This window comes from Podarcis muralis, chromosome 3 (genome assembly GCF_964188315.1).
Source record: "Podarcis muralis chromosome 3, rPodMur119.hap1.1, whole genome shotgun sequence".
In the NCBI taxonomy this organism is placed as follows: Eukaryota; Metazoa; Chordata; class Lepidosauria; order Squamata; family Lacertidae; genus Podarcis; species Podarcis muralis.
The window spans coordinates 14,818,166-14,840,670 of NC_135657.1; the positions used below are offsets into that span (position 1 = coordinate 14,818,166).

Here is a 22,505-nt window from a genome sequence, read left to right on the forward strand (position 1 = left end):
CGGCGGCTGCCTTTCTAAAGTACCAAATCGATAAATTCGGCGGAAGGTTTAATTATTAGCATAATCTTATAAAAGCTTCCCAAGCTGATCCACTTGGAATGCATCTCTTGCAAAGCATTTGCTACGCTGCCTGATGCCTATGATGGGGCAGCTGCTGTCTTTTGGTCAGAGGCAGCAATGCCTCTGAATACCAGCCACTGGGAACCACAGGAGGAGAGAGTATTCTGGTCCTTCTCAGAGGGTTTGCCACAGGAATCTCGACAGCCACTGGGAGAACAGACTGGCTGGACTAGAGGGGAGAGTGCTCTTCTGCTTGAATCCTGCTTGCTGGTTTCCTGTAGTCTTCTGGTTGACCACTGTGAGAGCAGGATGCTGGAAGAAGTGGGCCTGATCCAGCAGACTCTTCTTATGTTCTTGTAATGCCCGCATGTTGCTTGCCTGATCTTCTTCTTTGGTGATCACTTGTAGCCAAGTAAGATGGTCTTCCATAAACACGGTTTTAACAGTGAGTCCATAAGTGACTGTGGAGGCCAATTCTGGATCCACACGTCCTTCCACAGTGGGGACATAGGTTTCCAGGTGAGAGGTGATCACAGCAAGGGTTGCCAAGTGTGCCTTCCTCTTAGCACATTTCTCCCTTTCGTCCTGAGTTTGAGCGTCTTCAAAGCCCACGACACCTTTGGTAAAGGCTGTTCTCCAATTGGAGCGCTCGCAGGCCAGTGTTTCCCAGTTGTCGGTGTTTATACTACATTTTTTTTTAGATTTGCCTTGAGAGAGTCTTTAAACCTCTTTTGTTGACCACCGGCATTACGCTTTCCATTTTTAAGTTCAGAATAGAGTAGTTGCTTTGGAAGACGATAATCAGGCATCTGCACAACATGACCAGTCCCATGAAGTTGATGTTGAAGAACAATTGCTTCAACACTGGTGATCTTTGCTTCTTCCAGCACACTGGCATTAGTTCACCTGATAATGAACTATGGGCATTAAGTGACTGGACATTGATGGATCTGCAGGCATTTAGTGATCGTCTCCATCCCTGTGAAAGTTCCCTTAATTTATCTAAATGGAGATCCAAAGCATGCAAGACACACCCTCCAATATTTTAGAGGGGAAAACAGGGACATTGGTGTGTATTTTACATTCTACCTCCCCTGTCAGGGGCATCATGCCTCTGAATACCAGTTGACGGGCATCACAAGTGGGCAGAGTTGCCCTCATGTGCAGCTTGCAGGCTTCCTGCAAGCATCTGGTTGGCCACTGTGAAAACAGGATGCTGGACTAGATGAGCCACCGGCCTGATCCTGCAGGCTTTTCATGGGTTCTTACATGCTTGGGTAAAACCAGCCCTCTCACAGATAGCACCACCCTTCTTTTGGATCAGGGCATCCCAAACTTCGGTCTCCAGCTTTTTTGGACTACAATTCCCATCATCCCTGACCACTGTCCCTGCCAGCTAGGGATGATGGGAGCTGTAGTCCAAACACAGCCGGAGGTCTGAGTTTGGGAAACCCTGTTAGAAATGAAAGGTGTTGTAGAGGAAGGTTGCAATGACATCACAAAAGCTAACATGAAATGCACCGGGGATGTTCAACAGCTGTACTTTGGGGGTTTTGCTCAAAGGCTGCCAAAGGATAGCTGCTCCCCATCTAGGATGGATTAACTCTGATTAGCCCAGTAATCCACTCAAAATATGCTATTCCATTCCACCTAGAAACACAGTGCAAATTGGTTAGCATATTTGAAGACCGCCAGTTTGTGTGTGCTAATAAGCCATTCTGCTCCGCTCATACACATTTAATGAAATAGGTTTTGAAATCTCTGAAAGGCAATTTGCATGAATAATTATGTTGCATCCCGTGCAATTACTTCAAGCATTGCCACTGAAGAAGCTTTGAAAGGCGCAAAGAAAAGAGCGGCAACATTTCCATTGTTGGCACGGAGGCTGTTGGGGCATGCCACAAATACACAGAGGCTGTCAGGTGGAGAAGCCATTGATGCAGCGAAGTGAATGTTAAAGTGCTACTTTCTGGTATATCAGTAAGCCAATGCAGGGCCGGTTTGGCTCTCCCACGGCTTCATCTGGGATGCTTTGTCACTCCAATGGATCCTTCTGCAGCAAATTTCTTTGCTGCTGTCCTCAGCACTGGCAAAAGCCATGCCTGTTCCTGTGGAGTAAGAAGATTCAGGACAGGCAAAAGGAAATACTTAACATGCATAGTTACACTATGAAATTTGCTCCCAGAAGATGTAGTGATGGCCACCAACTTGGATGGCTTTAGAAGAAGATCAGACAAAATCATGGAGGATATCAGTGGTAACGAAGTCCTGATGGTTGTGTTTTGCCTCCACTATTGGAGACAATATGCCCCTGAATACCAGTTACTGGGAAGCACAAGTGGACATTATTTTCCTCCCCTGTTTCCCATTCTGTCGAAATTCCTTGACATCCCTACGCAAGAACCCCTGAGTATTAAGGATCTCGGTTACCTTCCAGAATGCTTCTTTATGCTTCTCAATGCCTGTTGCTGGAATCTGCTGGAAGTGAGATTGCTGATGTGCTCATGTCCAGCTTGGGACGTGGGTGGCGCTGTGGTCTAAACCACTTAGCCTCTTGGGCTTGCTGATCGGAAGATCGGTGGTTTGAATCCCCACAACAGAGTGAGCTCCCGTTGCTCTGTCCCAGCTCCTGCCAACCTAGAAGTTCGAAAGCAGGCCAGTGCAAGTAGATAAATTGGTACCGCTGTGGCAGGAAGGTAAACATCTTTTCCATGCGCTCTGGTTTCCGTCACAGTGTCCCATTGCACCAGAAGTGGTTTAGTCACGTTGGCCAGGCCACATGACCCGGAAAGCTGTCTGTGGACAAACGCCAGCTCCCTCGGCCTGTAAAGCGAGATAAGCGCTGAAACCCCATAGTTACCTTTGACTGGACTTAACCATCCAGGGGTCCTTTACCATGTCCATCCCAAGTGCATGTGGTTGGCCAACAGGATGCCGGTCAAGATGGTCATTGTCCTGGTCCAGCAGGTTCTTCTTGTGTTCTTATGCCCTCTAGTTCAGTGGTGCCTCCTGTGTTGGGGCAGAGCTGTCCTCCCAGCATTGATGCAGCATATCTGGATGGCATTAGGGTGGAGCCAGTTGGGTGGCAAACTTGGAGCTGCCTGGGACACACTGGCAGAGCCAGTCCAGCTCCCCTGCTCCCCAGTCCCATCCTTACTGTCTCATTCCAGTGCCACCCAGATAAGCTACATCAATGCCAATATCGGAAGGGTGGCACTGCTCCACCACAACAGGAGCTACTGGTATGTTTTCTATTTTTGCTTTGACGTTCCTATCGTTTTCTGCAGAGGTAGCATTTTCCATGCCATTTGTTAGCTATGCATAATAAAGCCAAGAAGAATAAAAATAACAATGGTTTGCTTGCTTTTTAGGCAGCCCCCCTTTCCTTTTAATGCAGCAATAAATGGGGTCATCGAAAGCCCTGGTCTTTAAAAAAAAAGCAGCGTAGCGTTAAGGAATTTCAGCAAAATAAATTGAATTTTTTTATTATTATTTTTTTGTTCCATCACCAGTTATCCAAAGCCTTAAGTTATAGCAGCAGTAATTTGCAAGCCTTATCTCCGTGTAGTAAGCTGCAGACATTGTGTAGCCAGTGATAGGGCACCTCCATGCTTGTACTCAGCTGCATACTCAAGAGCTACAATGAAGATCAGAGATATTTTCCTAAGCTATTGCTATAGCAACATTGTAAGAATTTCCAAGGTCTTTTCCCCTCAGGTTCACACCTGCAGTTCCTTTCAATTATTGAAACAAGATGCATACCCATGTCGAAATCCGGTGTAGTGATACAGTTAGAAGCCAAAGAATTGGTTTTTGTCTTTGTGCACGTGTGTGTGTGTGTGTGTGTAAGAGAGAGAGGGAGGGAGGGAAGGAGGGAGGGAGGGAAGGAGGGAACAACAACAACAAAACGAAAACGAAAAACAGATTCACACAAAATTTTGTTCAAATTGAATTTTCTTTTTACGGAGAATCTGATTTTAATTGGCCAATGACAGTTTGCACAACAATAAGCACATCCGAACACAAGTGCCGAATCCCTCTTCCCTGGGAGCCCTGAGAGTTGTAGTCCTGCAAGGGTGATAGCAGGAGTCTCCTAACAATTCTCAGTGTAGAACCATAGAATTATACCGCTGGAAGGGACCCCAAGGGTCATCTAGTCCAACCCCCTGCAATGCAGGAATCTCAACTAAAGCACCCATGACAGGTGGCCATCTAACCTCTACTTTTAAACCTATAACAAAGGAGAGTCCACAAGCTCTCAAGAGAATCCATTCCACTGTCTAGCAGCTCTGTTGCAAGCAGTGGTATCTAGAATTCTTTGGGGGAAACAGAGCCAAATTGCCCCATTCATTAGGAGCACAGTTGCCCTGTTGCAAGAGTGAGAGAAAGGGAAAAGAAAAAGCAATCCTTTGTGGGAGGGAAAATGCACCCCATGGAAGACAGGTAGCCTTTTTTGGGAATTCATTTTTTAGCAGTTACTTGATTAGTGGGGAAATGGCATTTCATGGGGATGGGGATGTCAGGAGCTCACCCTACACTTGAGTAGGACCCTGGCAGAGACACATGCCCGACTGGCATGTTCTCTTCCTCCTGGTAAATTGTTCAGGAGCTTCAAAAGCTTTCTTCAGCCCAAACATCACAGAGACCGATGCCAACTGACACCGGCACACTTAGGGATCCACAGAGTCTTCGCAGTTTGCGTAACAGACCTCAGTAACTCGCATTTTGGCTAATCTACTTTATTTACATATAAACACACACGGAGCACTGCAACATGGCTCCCTCTCTCTCTAGCATCAGACAGCAAAGAGAAGGAACAAAGGACAATAGTCCCACTTCACGGAACACAGAAACAGAAGTTGCCAGATCCTTCTATATAGTGAGAAGGTGGGGAGGGGTATTACTCAGAGGGGGGTGGGAATGGGTGATTGGCAGATAGCTGTGATGAGCCTGTTGACGACTATTAACGACTGCAGTAGGTCTTACAGGAAAAAGCAAGGGGTGAGAAGGTGAAAAATGGCTTTGTCATGTATAGTGAGATAAGAATCCAATGTCTTTATTCAGTCCAGGTGTCTCCATGGTTTTAAGTTTGGTAATGATTTGCAATTCAGCAGCTTCTCTTTCCAGTCTATTTCTGAAATTCCTTTGTAGTAAAACAGCTACTTTGAGATCTTGTATAGAATGTCCTGGGAGATTGAAGTGTTCTCCTACTGGTTTCTCTGTCTTGTGATTCTTGATGTCAGATTTATGTCCGTTTATTCTTTGGCGTAAGGTTTGGCCTGTTTGTCCAATATAGAGAGCTGAAGGACACTGTTGGCATTTGATGGCATACACAATGTTAGACGATGAGCAATTAAATAGTCCAGAGATGGTGTGTGTGATGTTGTTGGGGCCAGTAATGGTGTTGTCCGGGTGTATGTGGCAGCAAAGTTGGCATCTGGGTTTATTGCAGGCTCTGGTGCCAGTGTCCGTGTTAAGTCTGGTTGTAGTATTATTGTGGGTTAGGAGTTGTTTAAGATTGGGTGGCTGTCTGTAGGCAATGAAAGGTCTTCCTCCCAGAGCTTGAGAAAGAGAACTGTCATTGTCCAGGAGAGGTTGTAGATCTCTGATGATGCGTTGTACTGTTTTAACTTGGGAGCTGTATGTGATGACTAGAGGAGTTCTGTTATTTTCTTTTTTGGGTCTGTCTTGCAGCAAGTTCTCTCTGGGTATCAGTCTGGCTCTGTTGATCTGTTGTCTAACTTCATCTGCTGGGTATTTTAGTTCTAAAAAGGTTTGCTGTAGATCTCTTAGGTGAGAGTCTCTGTCTGTAGAATTGGAACAGATACGGCTGTAACGTAGTGCCTGGCTATAAACAATGGACTGTTTGGTATGTTTGGGATGGTGGCTAGAGGCATGTAGATATGTTTGTCGGTCAGTTGGTTTACGGTATAAGGTGGTGTCTATGCGCCCATCCTGTATTTTTATAGTAGTGTCCAAAAAATGTATTTCTTGCATAGATTGATTCATTGTTAGGTTGATTGTGGGGTGAAAATCATTGAATTTCTGGTGGAAGGTGTTCAGGGTCTGTTGACCATGTGTCCAGATGATAAAAATATCATCAATGTATCGCAGGTACAAGAGAGGTTTGAGTGGGTAGGAGTTTAGGAAACGTTGTTCTAAATCTGCCATGAAGATGTTGGCATACTGTGGGGCCATGCGGGTGCACCCGCATGGGCACCCGCATGGCCCCACAGTATGCCAACATCTTCATGGCAGATTTAGAACAACGTTTCCTAAACTCCTACCCACTCAAACCTCTCTTGTACCTGCGATACATTGATGATATTTTTATCATCTGGACACATGGTCAACAGACCCTGAACACCTTCCACCAGAAATTCAATGATTTTCACCCCACAATCAACCTAACAATGAATCAATCTATGCAAGAAATACATTTTTTGGACACTACTATAAAAATACAGGATGGGCGCATAGACACCACCTTATACCGTAAACCAACTGACCGACAAACATATCTACATGCCTCTAGCCACCATCCCAAACATACCAAACAGTCCATTGTTTATAGCCAGGCACTACGTTACAGCCGTATCTGTTCCAATTCTACAGACAGAGACTCTCACCTAAGAGATCTACAGCAAACCTTTTTAGAACTAAAATACCCAGCAGATGAAGTTAGACAACAGATCAACAGAGCCAGACTGATACCCAGAGAGAACTTGCTGCAAGACAGACCCAAAAAAGAAAATAACAGAACTCCTCTAGTCATCACATACAGCTCCCAAGTTAAAACAGTACAACGCATCATCAGAGATCTACAACCTCTCCTGGACAATGACAGTTCTCTTTCTCAAGCTCTGGGAGGAAGACCTTTCATTGCCTACAGACAGCCACCCAATCTTAAACAACTCCTAACCCACAATAATACTACAACCAGACTTAACACGGACACTGGCACCAGAGCCTGCAATAAACCCAGATGCCAACTTTGCTGCCACATACACCCGGACAACACCATTACTGGCCCCAACAACATCACACACACCATCTCTGGACTATTTAATTGCTCATCGTCTAACATTGTGTATGCCATCAAATGCCAACAGTGTCCTTCAGCTCTCTATATTGGACAAACAGGCCAAACCTTACGCCAAAGAATAAACGGACATAAATCTGACATCAAGAATCACAAGACAGAGAAACCAGTAGGAGAACACTTCAATCTCCCAGGACATTCTATACAAGATCTCAAAGTAGCTGTTTTACTACAAAGGAATTTCAGAAATAGACTGGAAAGAGAAGCTGCTGAATTGCAAATCATTACCAAACTTAAAACCATGGAGACACCTGGACTGAATAAAGACATTGGATTCTTATCTCACTATACATGACAAAGCCATTTTTCACCTTCTCACCCCTTGCTTTTTCCTGTAAGACCTACTGCAGTCGTTAATAGTCGTCAACAGGCTCATCACAGCTATCTGCCAATCACCCATTCCCACCCCCCTCTGAGTAATACCCCTCCCCACCTTCTCACTATATAGAAGGATCTGGCAACTTCTGTTTCAGTGTATCTGAAGAAGTGTGCATGCACACGAAAGCTCATACCAAGAACTAACTTAGTTGGTCTTTAAGGTGCTACTGCAAGGAATTTTTTTTGTTTTGACTATGGCAGACCAACACGGCTACCCATCTGTAACTGATTCACGGAACACAGTAACACAAACATCCTGTCTCCGTCATTTTCCACTCTGTGGAGTCAAAACATACACCACCATGTGATAGACAAAAATTCCATGACTGCAATCACAGAGCAGGAATTCTAACACCTGTGACTCCAGATGTTTGCAGTTTGCAGTTATTTTAGTTTATTACTTTTCCTCCAGGGAGATTAAGGTGACATGCACATGTCTTCCCCCTCCCCAATGACCTTATGAAGAGAGTTAGGCTAAGAACTGAGGAACAGACCAAAGTCAAGCTTCGTGGCTGAGTGGAGATTTGAACTCTGGTCTCCTGTATGCCAGTGCAGCACTCCAACCACTAACACTATACTGACTTTCAGATGTTGGACTCCCATTACAGGGCTGGCCCAATACATTTTGCCGCCTGAGGCGAACCACAAAATGGTGTCACCCTCCCCGCCAGGGAAGAAGGGGTGAGTGAAGATCTACAACAGGAACAAGGGGGAATAAAGATCTACATAAGGATCCCCCGTGGATCCTGCCACCCATGTCAATTGCCTCGCCTTGCCTCATTTATGGGCCGGCCCTGATCAACTATATTGCCTAGAGCTGATTGGAGATGGATTGACACAAAGTTATTTCCCCCACCAAGGAGGCTTAGAACCTTTTGTTTATCTGTTAAAGAAGAAGAAAAGTAATATTGGATGCAAACTGGTCTTGTAGCATGTTTCTAGGGGCAAAACTGTTCCACTGCAAAGGTCACATGGAACAGATTTTAGCTAAGTAGGACCTCAAATTAGCTTTCCAAATAACCAATTTGAAATGCAGCTTAATTCTTTGTTGTTGTTGTTTTTTTAAAAAAGAATTGAAAGAGGAGAGCTGTTCGGATGAAATAAAATCCTGATTACACTAACACCTGGATGAAAACTTTCCAGCAGCAGAAGCTGTTTCATCAAATATGTGTTTTACCAAAGCAGTAGGCCTAATGAAGCTTGTGTTTCTAATTGGGAGGCAATTAAAAGCAGCCTCCATTTCAGTGCATGTGTGCCTAACTCCTATTAACTTTAATGGGAATTGTGCATGCCAAATGAATGGGCACCAAACACTCCCTGTGTACAAATGTTTCTAAGTATATGGCTCAATACGTACAGCAGACCGGCCATCGATCAGTTTTTATTAAATAGGCACCGTTCAGAGCTATCAAAATCAATGGGGAAATTGCTATCAAGTGTCAGAATGATACGCGAATTACACCCTTCGCAAAGTGGGTGCTTGGGAAATTGTAGATGCAATGATGTGAAGTTCTTGACTTCATCCTCACCTTTCCTTTTTCTTTCATCATTCCTTTCTCCCACACTTCCAAACAAAGGAAAAAGGAAACCATGGCAGTATTGATGAAGATAACTGTTGTGGAGCTTTGGCAATGCTAGAGGTGCTACTTTGGAGGTGCCCATTATCGTGTAATACGAAACACAGGGAGATGTGGTATACACAATCAGACCAGTGATCCATCTAGCTCAGTACTGTCTATCATGAAGTGGAAAGAACCTGTTAGATGTCAGGAAAGTTGTCATGGGGTGATAAACCATGGTTTAGTGTTACAAGGAAGAGCTGCAGTGCGCCTCAGGCTTGCACACTTTCTCCTTTTCCCTCCCCGGACTCAACCACAAGGAAGAGATCTGAAGCTTTTCCTTTAGATTAACAGCAGTTTTCCATTACATCCAAACCCTAACATGTGGTTAACGCTAACCATGGTTTGTTGAAACAAGCCAGCTTCTTAAACTGTAGTTTGGAGTTTGCTCTACTTCAGCAAACCACAGTTTAGATTAAGCAAAAGCAGTTGGGTTCAGATGACACAGTAAGGCGTGGTTAATCTAGGCTGGAAGCAGAAGCTTCCTCATGTCCATACCCAGAGCTTTTTTTCCCAGTGGGAACTTGCTGGAACTGAGTTCCGGCAACTCTCAAGTGGGTGCCAGTGCCCTTACAAGAGAACTAGGGAGATGTTCATGGTGAGTTTTGGCACCTCTTTTTCTGGAAAAATAGCACTGTCCATACTAGAGCATGGTAGGGGAAGGAAGAACATACAAGCCTTAGGCCAGGCATAGGCAAACTCAGCCCTTCAGATGTTTTGGGACTACAACTCCCATCATCCCTGACCACTGGTCCTGTTAGCTAGGGATGATGGGAGTTGTAGTCCCAAAACATCTGGAGGGCCGAGTTTGCCTATGCCTGCCTTAAGCTCAACTTGGATCATCCCTGTAATGCTAAACTATGATTTAGCATCACATCCAAACCACTCCATGCTCTCTCTTAAATAATGCTATTATTTTCACCCTTCTGACATAATTCCAAGGCTCATTTTCATTTGGAGTAAAAACAAGTGCTTTGGTTTTAAATTCCCATTTAGGTTTCCTTAGTTTGAACACATTAATCACTGCAACGTGCGCATTTTAAATAACTCTGAGATGTAGGGCCAATTCCAAGGAAAAACAAATGAGCGCTCAGATTTCTGAAGGGGATTTCTGAGATGAAGAGAAAGCTGCTTTGCACATTAATCAGCCTAACATGGTTTCCTTCTGCTGCTGCCGAAGAAATGGAACATGGCCCAGATTCATAAGCAAGGCATCTTTAATGAGCAGCAAGGGCCACATCGAAAAAACCATTGCTACTGGATATTAGTAAATAGCAAGGGGCCTCACCATAAAATAAGAATCTCTGAGGAAGGTCCAGTCCAATGCATGCTTTCCATTTTTGATTGATGAGGACAAAGGCCCTCTTCTGATGAAATTCTCCCCAATTACACCCAGCTGGATCACTTTCTCCCAGTGTGTAAGGAAAAAAAACCTTTGTAAACAAAACTTGTTATTCTAAATGACTTGAGGGATGGGGAGGAGGTAGAGGTTAGTTGATGTCAAGGAGATGTCAGGCAATTGCAGGTCATCCACAGGGAAGGAAAGAGCTTGAGACGCAAAATGCAATTAGCTTTTATTCGCAGAAAGTAGCAACACAGAAGAGTTCCTCTGGCAATGAGACATTCAGCTTGAGGCATTGCTGAGACTGACCACTTCCCCCTCTTGACTCAGCTCTGGATCCCTCCCCAGCAGACGAAGACTGGAGCGAGGTGGTGGGCTCCTCTTCTGGGCCTGTCTGGCTGGTTGCTCAGCAGTATGCAGAGCTCTCCTCGAGTGGGGTATTGGAGAAGAAAGAGAGCCAGCAGCACTGGGACTGTCCTGCTTCTGGGTAGCAGAGGTCACCTCTGACTCCTCTATGAGTCTGTGGTCACACTGTGACTCTCAGCCTCTAGCCCTGTCCTGGAAGGTTCTCCTTCTTCTGACATCCCTTACAGTTGATGTTTGACAGCCAGGTGTGTGTGTGTGTGTGTGTGTGTGTGTGTGTGTGTGTGTGTTTGCTTGCTTGCTTGCTCTGGATCTTTTGTTTTGTCCCAGGTTTTAAGACTGCAATTATAACGCATTTATTGCAATTTCTGATGGAGATTGCTGTTCAACCATGGAACGGACTCCATTGGAAGGCGATGGACTCCCCTTCCTTGGAGGTTTCTAAGCAGAGGTTGGATGGCCACCTGTCACGGATGCTTTAGTTGAGAGTCCTGCGTTGATTGGGGTTGGACTAGATGACCCTTGACATCCCTCCCGTGATACCCTTCCATGTGCTACAGTTCCATGATACCATGAGATTATGGCTTCCATTTCTGCCCCAAGGACACTTGCCACGCCATGTGCTGGGTTCTCTGCTTTAACGTGTGGCACAACCAATGTGTCACAAGGATCTCTGTGTGGTCACCTGTTTGGATAACCCTTATAGCACTTTAGCAGGCAGGGCTCCTCTCCCCTCAAGAATCCCGGGAACTGTAGTTTGTTAAGGGTGCGGAATTTCATGGCTCATTGGCGGTGGCAAATTATTATTATTATTATTATTATTATTATTATTATTATTATTATTATTATTATTTATACCCTACTCATCTGGCTGGGTTTCCCCAGCCACTCTGGGCGGTTCCCAACAGAGGACTAAAAATAGAATAAAATTTCAAACATTAAAAACGTCTCTAAACAGAGCTGCCTTCAGGTGTTTTCTAAAAGTCAGTTCATTGTTTATTTCCTTGACATCTGATGGGAGGGCGTTTCACAGGGCGGGCACCACTACTGAGAAGGCCCTCTGTCTGGTTCCCTGTAACCTCACTTCTCGCGAGGAGGGAACTGCCAGAAGGCCCTTGGAGCTGGACCTCCGTGTTCATGCAGAATGATGGGGTGGAAAGAGAGAGCGAGAGACAGAGAAAGTTGCATTAATTTCCACTTGTGGCCTAATGTGTTAAGTGGCCGGGGAGTGAGAAGGCAGTCTTGGCTGGTTTTCTAGGCAGGAGGCCCTCTCAAATTCCTGCACTTAAGGAAGAAATATAATACTGATAATTTTCTCATTATGGTAATGTTCCTTCCAGAGAATGAAATACCTTTCATATGTTAAAAGACCTCAGCCATGGTATTCTAGGTCAGGGGTGGGAAACCCTTTTCAGCTGAAGGGTCAAGTTCCCTTCTAAGCTAATATCTTGGGGTGGGGAAACCTGCCAGTGATGGTTGGAGTCAGAAGCAAAGGTGGGTGGAGCCATGAATGTCAATATAACCTTTTCCTCCTTCCTGCCAAGCGAGAGTCATTATCAGGGACCTGTTCCAGGGTGGCTGGAATAGTCAAAGAAAGTGTGAAGCCAGATGTGGGGAGGAGAACAAGGATGCAGGGATTTGCCCTCTCCTTCCCCACCCCACCACTGCCCTCACCCCACAGCCTGAGGCAGGTTGATTGATGCATGGCAATAATAATAATAATAATAATAATAATAATAATAATAATAATAATAATTTATTTATACCCCACCCATCTGGCTGAGTTTCCCCAGCCACTCTGGACGGCTCCCAATCGAGTATTAAAAACAATGCAGCACTGAATATTAAAAACTTCCCTAAACAGGGCTGCCTTCAGATGTCTTTTAAAAATAGGATAGTTGCTTATTTCCTTGACATCTGATGGGAGGGCGTTCCACAGGGCAGGCGTCACTACTGAGAAGGCCCTCTGTCTGGTTCCCTGTAACCTCACTTCTCGCAGTGAGGGAACTGCCAGAAGGCCCTTGGTGCTGGACCTCAGTGTCTGGGGCTGAAGGATGGGGGTGGAGACGCTCCTTCAGGTATACTGGGCTGAAGCCATTTAGAACTTTGAAGGTCAACACCAGCACTTTGAATTGTGCTCGGAAACGTACTGGGAGCCAATGCAGATCTCTCAGGACGAGTGTTATGTGGTCCCGGCAACCACTCCCAGTCACCAGTCTAGCTGCTACATTCTGGATTAATTGTAGTTTCTGGGTCCCCTTCAAAGGTAGCCCCACGTAGAGCGCATTTTAGTAGTCCAAGCGGGAATTAAGTAGAGCATGCACCACTCTGGCGAGACAGTGCGTGGGCAGATAGGGTCTCAGCCTGCGTACCAGATGGAGCTGGTAGATAGCCGCCCTAGACACAGAATTAACCTGCACTTCCATGGACAGCTGTGAGTTCAAAATGACTCCCAGGCTGCGCACCTGGTCCTTCAGGGGGGCACAGTTACCCCATTCAGGACCAGGGAATCCCCCACACCCACCCACCCCCTGTCCCCCCAAAACAGTACTTCTGTCTTGTCAGGATTCAATCTCAATCTGTTAGCCGCCATCCATCCTCCAACAGCCTCCAGGCACTCACACAGGACCTTCACCACCTTCACTGGTTCTGATTTAAAAGAGATGTAGAGCTGGGTGTCATCTGCATACTGATGAACACCCAGCCAAAAACCCCTGATGATCTCTCCCAGCAGCTTCATATAGATATTAAAGAGCATGGGGGAGAGGATGGAACCCTGACCCACCCCACAAATGAGAGCCCACCACAATGAGCTTTGCCCAAAGCGGCTTACAGCAAACATTGGAAACACCGAAATAACCCAATTATACAAAATATAGAGCAGGGAGCATGTCAGTAAATCCAAAAATGACAAAACAGCAGCGATTCTAACATACATAGAATAAATTACCAAAAAGAAAAGCACCAATCTATTTTACTTTCATTCATTTATTTATTCAATTTGCACCGAAATGCAAAGCAAATCAGGTGTTATCTGACCAGGAAGTTTCAGTTGCTGGTCTTTCTGCACTCTCAGTTCAATGCAGTTCAGAGGGACAGGGTCCTCTCTTGCCAAGCTGGCTCCCATATCCTTACTATTGAGGAGGCTGGCAGTAGCAAAAGGCAAGCTTTTGGGAAGGCAATGATAACCAGTCTCTTCCCCCAGTCTCCTGGAACTACCAGCTTCCAGTTCAGGTCTTGTTGCACTTCTCCACCTCTACTCGAGGAAATAATTTCGGACTTAACTAATGCTATGTCTTGAATTGAGCTTTAATTCCCCCCAACTTTTTCCCCTCTGTTAAGGTGACCTGTCTCTTTCTCAAACTTGGAATGGGAGAGGAATTGGGGAGTGCTGGCATATAGTGCCACAAGTTAAGGCCTGTTTCTTTACCCCCCCCCCATCTTGTTGGGGGATGGGCAGGTGGTTTATTGCTCGGAAGAAGCTTATAAGCTCCAGGGAGAGGGATGCCGAAGAATAGGATTGATTAATGTGACATATTTGAGTATTCTTTCTACTACTGTCTCAACAGACAGTCAGAGAGATCAGCTTCACACACAGTAAATTAAATTTAAATTACACAGTCTTGGCGAGAAAATTGCTCAGTTAATCTAGCCTCCTGAAATGAAATTTTAGGGTTTTGCTTCCCCCCCGCTCCCCACATGAACTCCATCCTAATTTTTCACACCCTGTTGGTTTCTTCTAGAAATCCCATCAGTTTGGGTTATTTTCTTTTATTCTCCCTCTACCTCTCTCTCTCTCTCTCTTTTTAAAGCCAGGTATTCATTTTCAGCAAGTTTATCTTACGGCTCAGGAATGTAATATGCCTGGCCTCAAACAGGAAGAGGTAGCCAAAAAGATTTGAGCTGCTTCTCTCATTTTAAATATTTATTTTTGATGGAGAAGAAACATGTGGGGGTGGGGGGAGGGGAGGAACCAGCAAAGAGAGGCCAGAAGCCTGCAATATATACATATATAACATCAAAGTGGGGTTAATAATTTTTTTAAGCAATTGGCAGGTCGTAGGCACCACAAAATGCCCATTTAACAGAAAAACAACTGGTAATACTGAGGACCTTTCGGCCAGTCATTATCTCTCAGCCTGACCTATCTCACAAGGCCGTTGTGAGGTTAACACACGGTGCAGGAGGTTGCCATGTGTTGGAAAGGCAGCATATTAAATGTAATAAAATAAGTATTTTATTTATTTATTACATTTAATATCCCACTTTTCTCCCAAGGTGCTGTCCATACTTTTCCTTTTCCCCTCCTCCATTTCACCCTCACAATAACCCTGTGAGGTAGGTTCGTCTAAGAGTGAGAGACTGTCCCAAGGTCACCCAGTGAGCTTCCATGGCTGAGTGGGGATTTGGTCTCCCAGGTCCTAGTCCAAAACACTGCACCACAGTGGCTCTCAGCGTGGTTTAGTAAATGAATAATAATAAATAGTAAATAATTAGCCATAAATAAGATCAGTGGATACATTGTTGCTGGCATCTGTCGGTCTCAAGAGGCAATGGAAGAGTGCAATATACTATGATGCTGCATGTTTTAGTTGGATCAGAGACTGGATTACATTAGATAATAATGATATTTTAGACTTAGAGGAATGGAACAACAGATATGGCTGGCATGCCTATCTAATTTACAGCAAAGTGGCGGCGCACAAAGAAGAAAAGTGCAACCTTTTGTGTTTGCCATTGTTGTGTCCAAGGATAAGTCTTGAAACTCTTACACTTGAGTAATGGCCAGATTCCAAGTCTGGAGTTCTGTGTTGTCTTCCAGCCTTTATTAAGCCTAATCTTCAAGAAAGCCAGAGAAGTTTTGTCACTGAGAACTTCCTTGTTCCCTTCTCTATGTTCCACTGTTGGGCAGTGGAATGGTGGTGGACTCTCCTTCTTTGGAGGTTTTTAAGCAGAGGTCGGATGGCCATCTGTCATGGATTCTTTAGTTGAGATCTCTGCATTGCAGGGAGTTGGACCGGATGACCCTTGGAGTCCCTTGCGACTCTACGATTCTATTATTCTATGTCTGTATGTTACAAATATGTGTTGTGCCTTATTCACACATATATTACGTACCAAAAAAAAAAAAAGTCAGAATGCTTTAAATGTCCCTGTGCAGAAAGCAAGGAGACTGCAGTGAATGGAAATCAGCTTGGCACACAAGCCTTTCTTATTTAACTCTTTAAAAGAAAAATCCAAGAGGGTTTGATGCTAATGTGAAGATGGATTTGCCCAGTCACCCAAAAGGCACTCTAATCCAAGCATGTGTTGTTACGATTATTTCGCTCTGTATGTCATCTCATTACAAGCTGCTGGCAAAGACAGAGGTTCTCCTTTGCCTTTTAAATCCCCCTTTAATGAAAACTCAGAACAGCTGCCCAGCAAATTATGGGCGTTTATCATGGGTGCTACTAACAGCGACCAAAATTCATTTTTTTTGCCAAGCAGATTTTCCTTCCATCTTTCACCTATCAGGTTTTTTTGGGGGGGGGGTTTAAAAGGAGGGTGGAGTGGAATTGAAGCATGGGGGAACGACTGCTGTCAGCAACATTGACATTGCCGGCTGGAACATATTTTCTTCTAACTTAAAGTTGAAGAGGTGTCAGATCCATCCTTCACTTCTTTTGAATGCCATGCATGAATTAGAATCAGCAAAAAGACCAGGGAGGCAGAACATTAGGAGGAACATGGTGAGGGCTGTATGGGTGGCACTGTGGTCTAAACCACTGAGCCTCTTGGGCTTGTTGATCAGAAGGTTGGCGGTTTGAATCCCTGCGACGGGGTGAGCTTCCGTTGCTCTGTCCCAGCCAGTGTGAGAGTAGTGTGGTGTAGTGGTTAAGAGTGGTAGACTCGTAATCTGGGGAACCGGGTTCGTGTCTCCACTCCTCCACATGCAGCTGATAGGTGACCTTGGGCTAGTCACACTTCTTTGAAGTCTCTCAGCCCCACTCACCTCACAGAGTGTTTGTTGTGGGGGAGGAAGGGAAAGGAGAATGTTAGCTGCTTTGAGACTCCTTCGGGTAGTGATAAAGTGGGATATCAAATCCAAACTCTTCTTCTTCTTCTTCCTGCCAACCTAGCAGTTCAAAAGCACACCAGTGCAAGTAGATAAATCAGTACCACTGTGGCGGGAAGGTAAACATAGTTTCTGTGTGCTCTGGTTCCATCATGGCATCCCGTTATGCCAGAAGCGGTTCAGTCATGCTGGCCACATGACCCGGAAAGCTGTCTGTGGACAAACGCCAGCTCCCTTGGCCAGAAAAGCAAGATGAGCGGTGCACCCCATAGTCAGCTTTGACTGGACTTAACCGTCCAGGAGTCCTTTACGTTTACCTTTACCTAGTGGAGCAGCCTGCCTCAAGCGGTGGCAGGGTCTCTTTTGCCCAACAACCAGGTACAAACTCTCATCTCTTGCTTCCCTCCATAGCCTGCCTTCCCTTTATTGTCTCTCCACCATCAAAATGTAAAGTACAAGTTCCTAGGGGCAAGGACCAATCTCCCCAACCTTCTCTCTCTTTTTTTGCTGGTTCCTTTGTAAAGTACCGCATACATTGAAGATGTGATGTAAACCACTATTCTCATCAAGAAAATTTGTTTCTAGAGATGGCAGCCTGGTCTGCGGTTGCTCAGCACTGCTTCCACACGCCGCCAAGCTGCGAAAATGCATTAAGTCTGGATTCCCCGCTTCTGTGCGTGCGCAATTGCACCTGCTTTTCTAATTGTTTGTCTTGGCTCGGAACCGAAGTGCCCTGCTAGGTTGTGAACTCCGAAGACCCCTTTCCAATGGTAGCTTTCCGTCGCCATTTGAGAATTTGCTTGCAGGATCCAGGAGGCAGCGCTGGTGACTTGGGCAGAAGGAGCCCAGGCAGTAGGTGGAGCCAGAACTGATGTTGTGTCAGAGCCAAGTATTCTATACTTGTCTCCATCTGTCTGCTGAGTTCTGCAACACAGGGCCACGCAGAGATAAAGGAGCAGGGAGCTGGAGGCCAGGGTTACCCTGCCTGGGTAAGATGCTAGGCAGTTAGAAGCTGTCTGAGGTCAGTGGGGCTCCATTTGACCTAACCGATTAGCCACCACTGCCAGGGGGAGATCCTGCAGCGATGGTCAGCTCTGATTCATCTCTGATGGTTGTCTCCACACCCATCGTTCTACCCGGACACTGAGGTCCAGCGCCGAGGGCCTTCTGGCATTTCCCTCACTGTAAGAAGCCAAGTTACAGGGGACCAGGCAGAGGGCCTTCTCTGTAGTGGCACCCACCCTGTGAAATGCCCTCCCACCAGATTTCAAAGAGAAAAACAACTACCAGACTTTTAGAAGACCTCTGAAGGCAGCCCTGTTTAGGGAAGCTTTTAACGTTTGATGCGTTACTGTATTTTAATATTTTGCTGAAAGCCGCCCAGAGTGGCTGGAGAAGCCCAGCCAGATGGGCGGGGCATAAATAAATAAATAAATTATTATTATTATTATTATTATTATTATTATTATTATTATTCAGTGCAAGCAGCTGTAAGCAGGACAAAAGGGGATCAGAAAAATCTTGGTCAATACCCCAAGTTCTTGGGAGCTTTGAGCCTTTGAGCCATTGAGCTTGTGGGTTGGCCAAGAAGAAATCAAAGCCCTCTGAGTCGCTGAGGTAGGAAGGCAAGCAGTTCCTTCCCCCAGCATCTTCCAGGTTGGGGGCTAATAGAATCAGGTGAGAGAGGAAATACAGGTGAGACGTTTTGAGAACTGAATCTTTTCCCCAAAGGTGTGGAAAGGAGGAGGAAGAAACAGGCTTGTTAACTGTAGAGGGGTGGGTTGTCCAATCATTGGGAGAGGGGTGTGGGAAGAAGAGGGATGAAGTAGTGAAATGATGCTGAGGAGGAGCACCAAAATTGGAATACAAAGGATGTTGCAGATGGAGAGGTAAGAGAGCAGGACCTGTTGTCCCACTGGACCGCTGACATAATCCTTTGTTAACTCTCCAGTAAAAAAAGAAACTGACATCACCATCTAAAAACAACAGCCAAAAGCTTACCGAGTGTTGTGAGTCTCCTACGGTTGTGGATGCCTGCCTGTGCCTGCCAACCTGGGCAGTTTGACAGAGGTGAGCACCTAGTTGGACCGGTTTGATTAATTGAATGGGCTCTTTCTTTCCTTTGCAGACCACGGATGACATCCTGGTGGCCTCAGCCGAATGTCCCAGCGACGATGAGGACATTGATCCCTGTGAGCCGAGCTCAGGTGGGTTAGGTTAGTCAACTTTTTTTATTCCTTTCCTTTTGGTTTTGATTCTTTGCATGCAGCAGGGAGTAAAAGGTGCAACCTCTTTGCAGGAATGACAGAAGAGCAATCTCTCTTTCAACCTGCAGCGTTCTGATGGTGGTAGAGACAGAACTCAAGTCTCTTTCTAGCTCCAGAAGATACTGGATTTGAACCACCAGCATAGTCACATTCCTAGTTTAGAAGACAGAGGATATTTAAGGCTTCATCTCCTCCTTTCTTTTTGGCACTGCACAACTACAGTAGGCCATGTGGAGAGACCTGAACATGTCTCTGTGCCAGCACATTTTTAATGTGGACAAGGAGCTTTATCATGGTTCCCTTATGTACTCGCTAAAAAGTGCTACTTAATTGCATTTGAAAATTGATTCCAGAAAAACACACCTTTATGATTACATTTTTTAATATATTTTTTTTTGCTCCAAGCACCATGTTTATTAGGGGTTCTGTGGATGAGGGACCTTCATATATAAAAACAGAGATTTTGTAGGTAACTCCCAAACCACCTGCATTCAACTGAACGTACAACAGCCTGACAAATTGCCAGTGAAATTTTCAAGGATGAAACAGTTAAAAAACGTATTGTGGCTGGTGTGGCTGCATTCTAAAACTCTAATAAGGAACACATTGCTCCTTTGTAGACACTAAGAGTTGCAGATTTCTTTGTATAGATGTCTGTATCTATGTTTGTGACTGTTTCGCCCCAAATTCAACTGTCAACTCAAACTCTTGGTATTCATTCTTTTTTCCACCATCTTTGAAATGCATCCATTCACCCAACTCATGTCAGAAGTTACTGCACTTGTTACAGAGATGAATCAGTGAAAAATCCACACCATTCTTGTCATCAGGTTGTGGGAAATAAGGTAGAGCAGCAGGACTTGTAGGGCAAGTTGAGGGATTTGGATATGATTCTCTGTGACCTTAACAGGAAAATGAGACATTTTTTCATGTTTTCTCATAACAGTGAAGACTAAAAACTTTATTGAGACTCCAGGGTCCTTTGGACACTACACATGGTAACACATGATTTATGCTTTATACTGAGTCAGGTCATTGCTCTCACAACCCAAAATAAAGACATCAGTCAACAGATGTGGCTTAAGGGTCATAACATTATCTGGAGAAGGGGGCTGTCAGTGGCCACTAGCCACAATAGCTATACTCTGGCAGAATCCACACACACATTTTTAAAAAGCTATGAAAATGCTTTTTTATTTTTAAAAAAAGTTTTGAAAAAAATTGAATTTGGCATAGCTCACTGTTGCCATCTAGGGACGCGGGTGGCGCTGTGGGTAAAAGCCTCAGCGCCTAGGGCTTGCCGATCGAAAGGTTGGCGGTTCGAATCCCCGCAGTGGGGTGCGCTCCTGTTGTTCGGTCCCAGCGCCTGCCAACCTAGCAGTTCGAAAGCACTCCCGGGTGCAAGTAGATAAATAGGGACCGCTTACTAGCGGGAAGGTAAACAGCGTTTCCGTGTGCGGCTCTGGCTCACCAGAGCAGCGATGTCACGCTGGCCACGTGACCCGGAAGTGTCTCCGGACAGCGCTGGCCCCCGGCCTCTTGAGTGAGATGGGCGCACAACCCTAGAGTCTGTCAAGACTGGCCCGTACGGGCAGGGGTACCTTTACCTTTACCTTACTGTTGCCATCTAGTGTCATATTTGTATATTGCTCTTTACAACGCATTTAAAACGTCTTATTTGCAGCTGTGTAGCTGAGTCCTCTGACTCCATGCTCAAAGGTAGTATGCCTCTGCTGGAAATGGCTGGAGGGGAGAGTGCTGTTGTGCTCAGGTCCTCTGTGCGAGTTTCCCAAAGACATCTGATGGCCACTGAGAGAGCAGGTTGCTGGGCTGAATGTGCTATTAGCCGGATCCATCAGACTCTCCTGATGTTCTTGCACGATTTGTGCCAGAAAACAGGCTGCATCACAATTGTTTGAGGGAAGAAAGAGGGAAGTGCAGGCCTATTGATGTGCTTTGGCCATGATAGTGGAATGGAATCTCCTGGCTGAATGGTGGCCTCCCTCTGAATGCTATTGCTGGGAGGTGGAGAGGACAACAGCTATGGGGTGATATTGTCCTCATGCCCTGCTTCCCAGGAGCATCTGACTGTAGGAACGGGATGCTGGTCCAGGAGAGCTCTTCCTTATATTCTTACCTTCCAAAGTGTGGTTCGGCAGGGCTTCTTCTCCACCCTGGTTGAAACATCCAAAACACTGCTTCTTAGCTGCGATATCACATTCTTTGGCAAACCTACCAAAAACGCATGCATGTTTGTAAATATCTGTGATTGGCTGTCAATATGGTATGATGGCGATATTCCCTCAATATGATATGATGGCGATATTCCCTGCTAAGGGTGAATCTGATGATTCATGGCACTGCTTGTGAGAGCCAGTGTGGTGTAGTGGTTAAGAGTGGTAGTCTCGTAATCTGGGGAACCGGGTTCGCGTCTCCGCTCCTCCACATGCAGCTGCTGGGTGACCTTGGGCCAGTCACACTTCTTTGAAGTCTCTCAGCCCTACTCACCTCACAGAGTGTTTGTTGTGGGGGAGGAAGGGAAAGGAGATTGTTAGCCGCTTTGAGACTCCTTAAAGGGAGTGAAAGGCGGGATATCAAATCCAAACTCTTCTTCTTCTGCTTCAAACTCTAGGATTCAAAAATAGAATCCCTAGTGGCAGTAAGACAAACGCTGTGAGTTTGGGGTTCCACAGAACTCTTCCTCAGGCAAGAATTCAGCCAGAACAGGTCTGTGGAACCTGAAAACCAGTTGCCCTGCTCCACTGACACAACTGACATAATAAAAGGAATAATTTGGCTTCTTGTTTGACCTTCTTTTGGAGTGACCAGGTAACTGATCTTCCTTCCTTCCTTCCTTCCTTCCTTCCTTCCTTCCTTCCTTCCTTCCTTCTCTTACTAAGGGACATTTGAACCCATGAAATTTACTCTAAAACCATGAGAGCTGGCAACATGTAATGGGTTTTTTAATCCTTGTCCTTTGGCACTTCTGCTACATTTGTAATATTTGGCTCTCCCCCAGCTTTGCACTGGCCACAACATCTATTTGCGACCAGACCTTTCTGCATCTGTTGCAGATGAATTGCCATTTCTTGAACAATAATTCTGAAGTTCTGACAATGCAAAAATTATTGATTTGGTTTTGTGTGTTGTTGTTGTTGTTGTTTTTAAAAAAGGAAGGTTCTATGACAAATCAATGTGGGCCAGATGTAAAACATACCAAATATTTAAGACTCAAACAAAAATAATATGGAAACACCAATATTCTCCGATTCATACCCTTGGCTAGCAAGGAATCCCAGGGTGAATCTTAAGCTGC

At 45.3% G+C, this 22,505-nt stretch overlaps 1 protein-coding gene across 33 annotated transcripts in view; it reads left to right on the forward strand.

Annotated features, from left to right (window-relative positions):
- The window catches only part of NRXN1 (neurexin 1), a 985,083-nt gene that overhangs the window by 941,362 nt on the left and 21,216 nt on the right, over positions 1–22,505 (forward strand). For 22 of the 33 annotated variants that reach the window (XM_077925448.1, XM_077925461.1, XM_077925452.1 and 19 more), the window contains one exon: positions 19,051–19,138. In XM_077925448.1, the coding sequence (XP_077781574.1) occupies positions 19,051–19,138 (88 nt within the window). The remainder of the gene's footprint in view (positions 1–19,050; positions 19,139–22,505) is intronic. The other 11 variants (XM_077925450.1, XM_077925463.1, XM_077925453.1 and 8 more) reach the window with 1 other exon arrangement.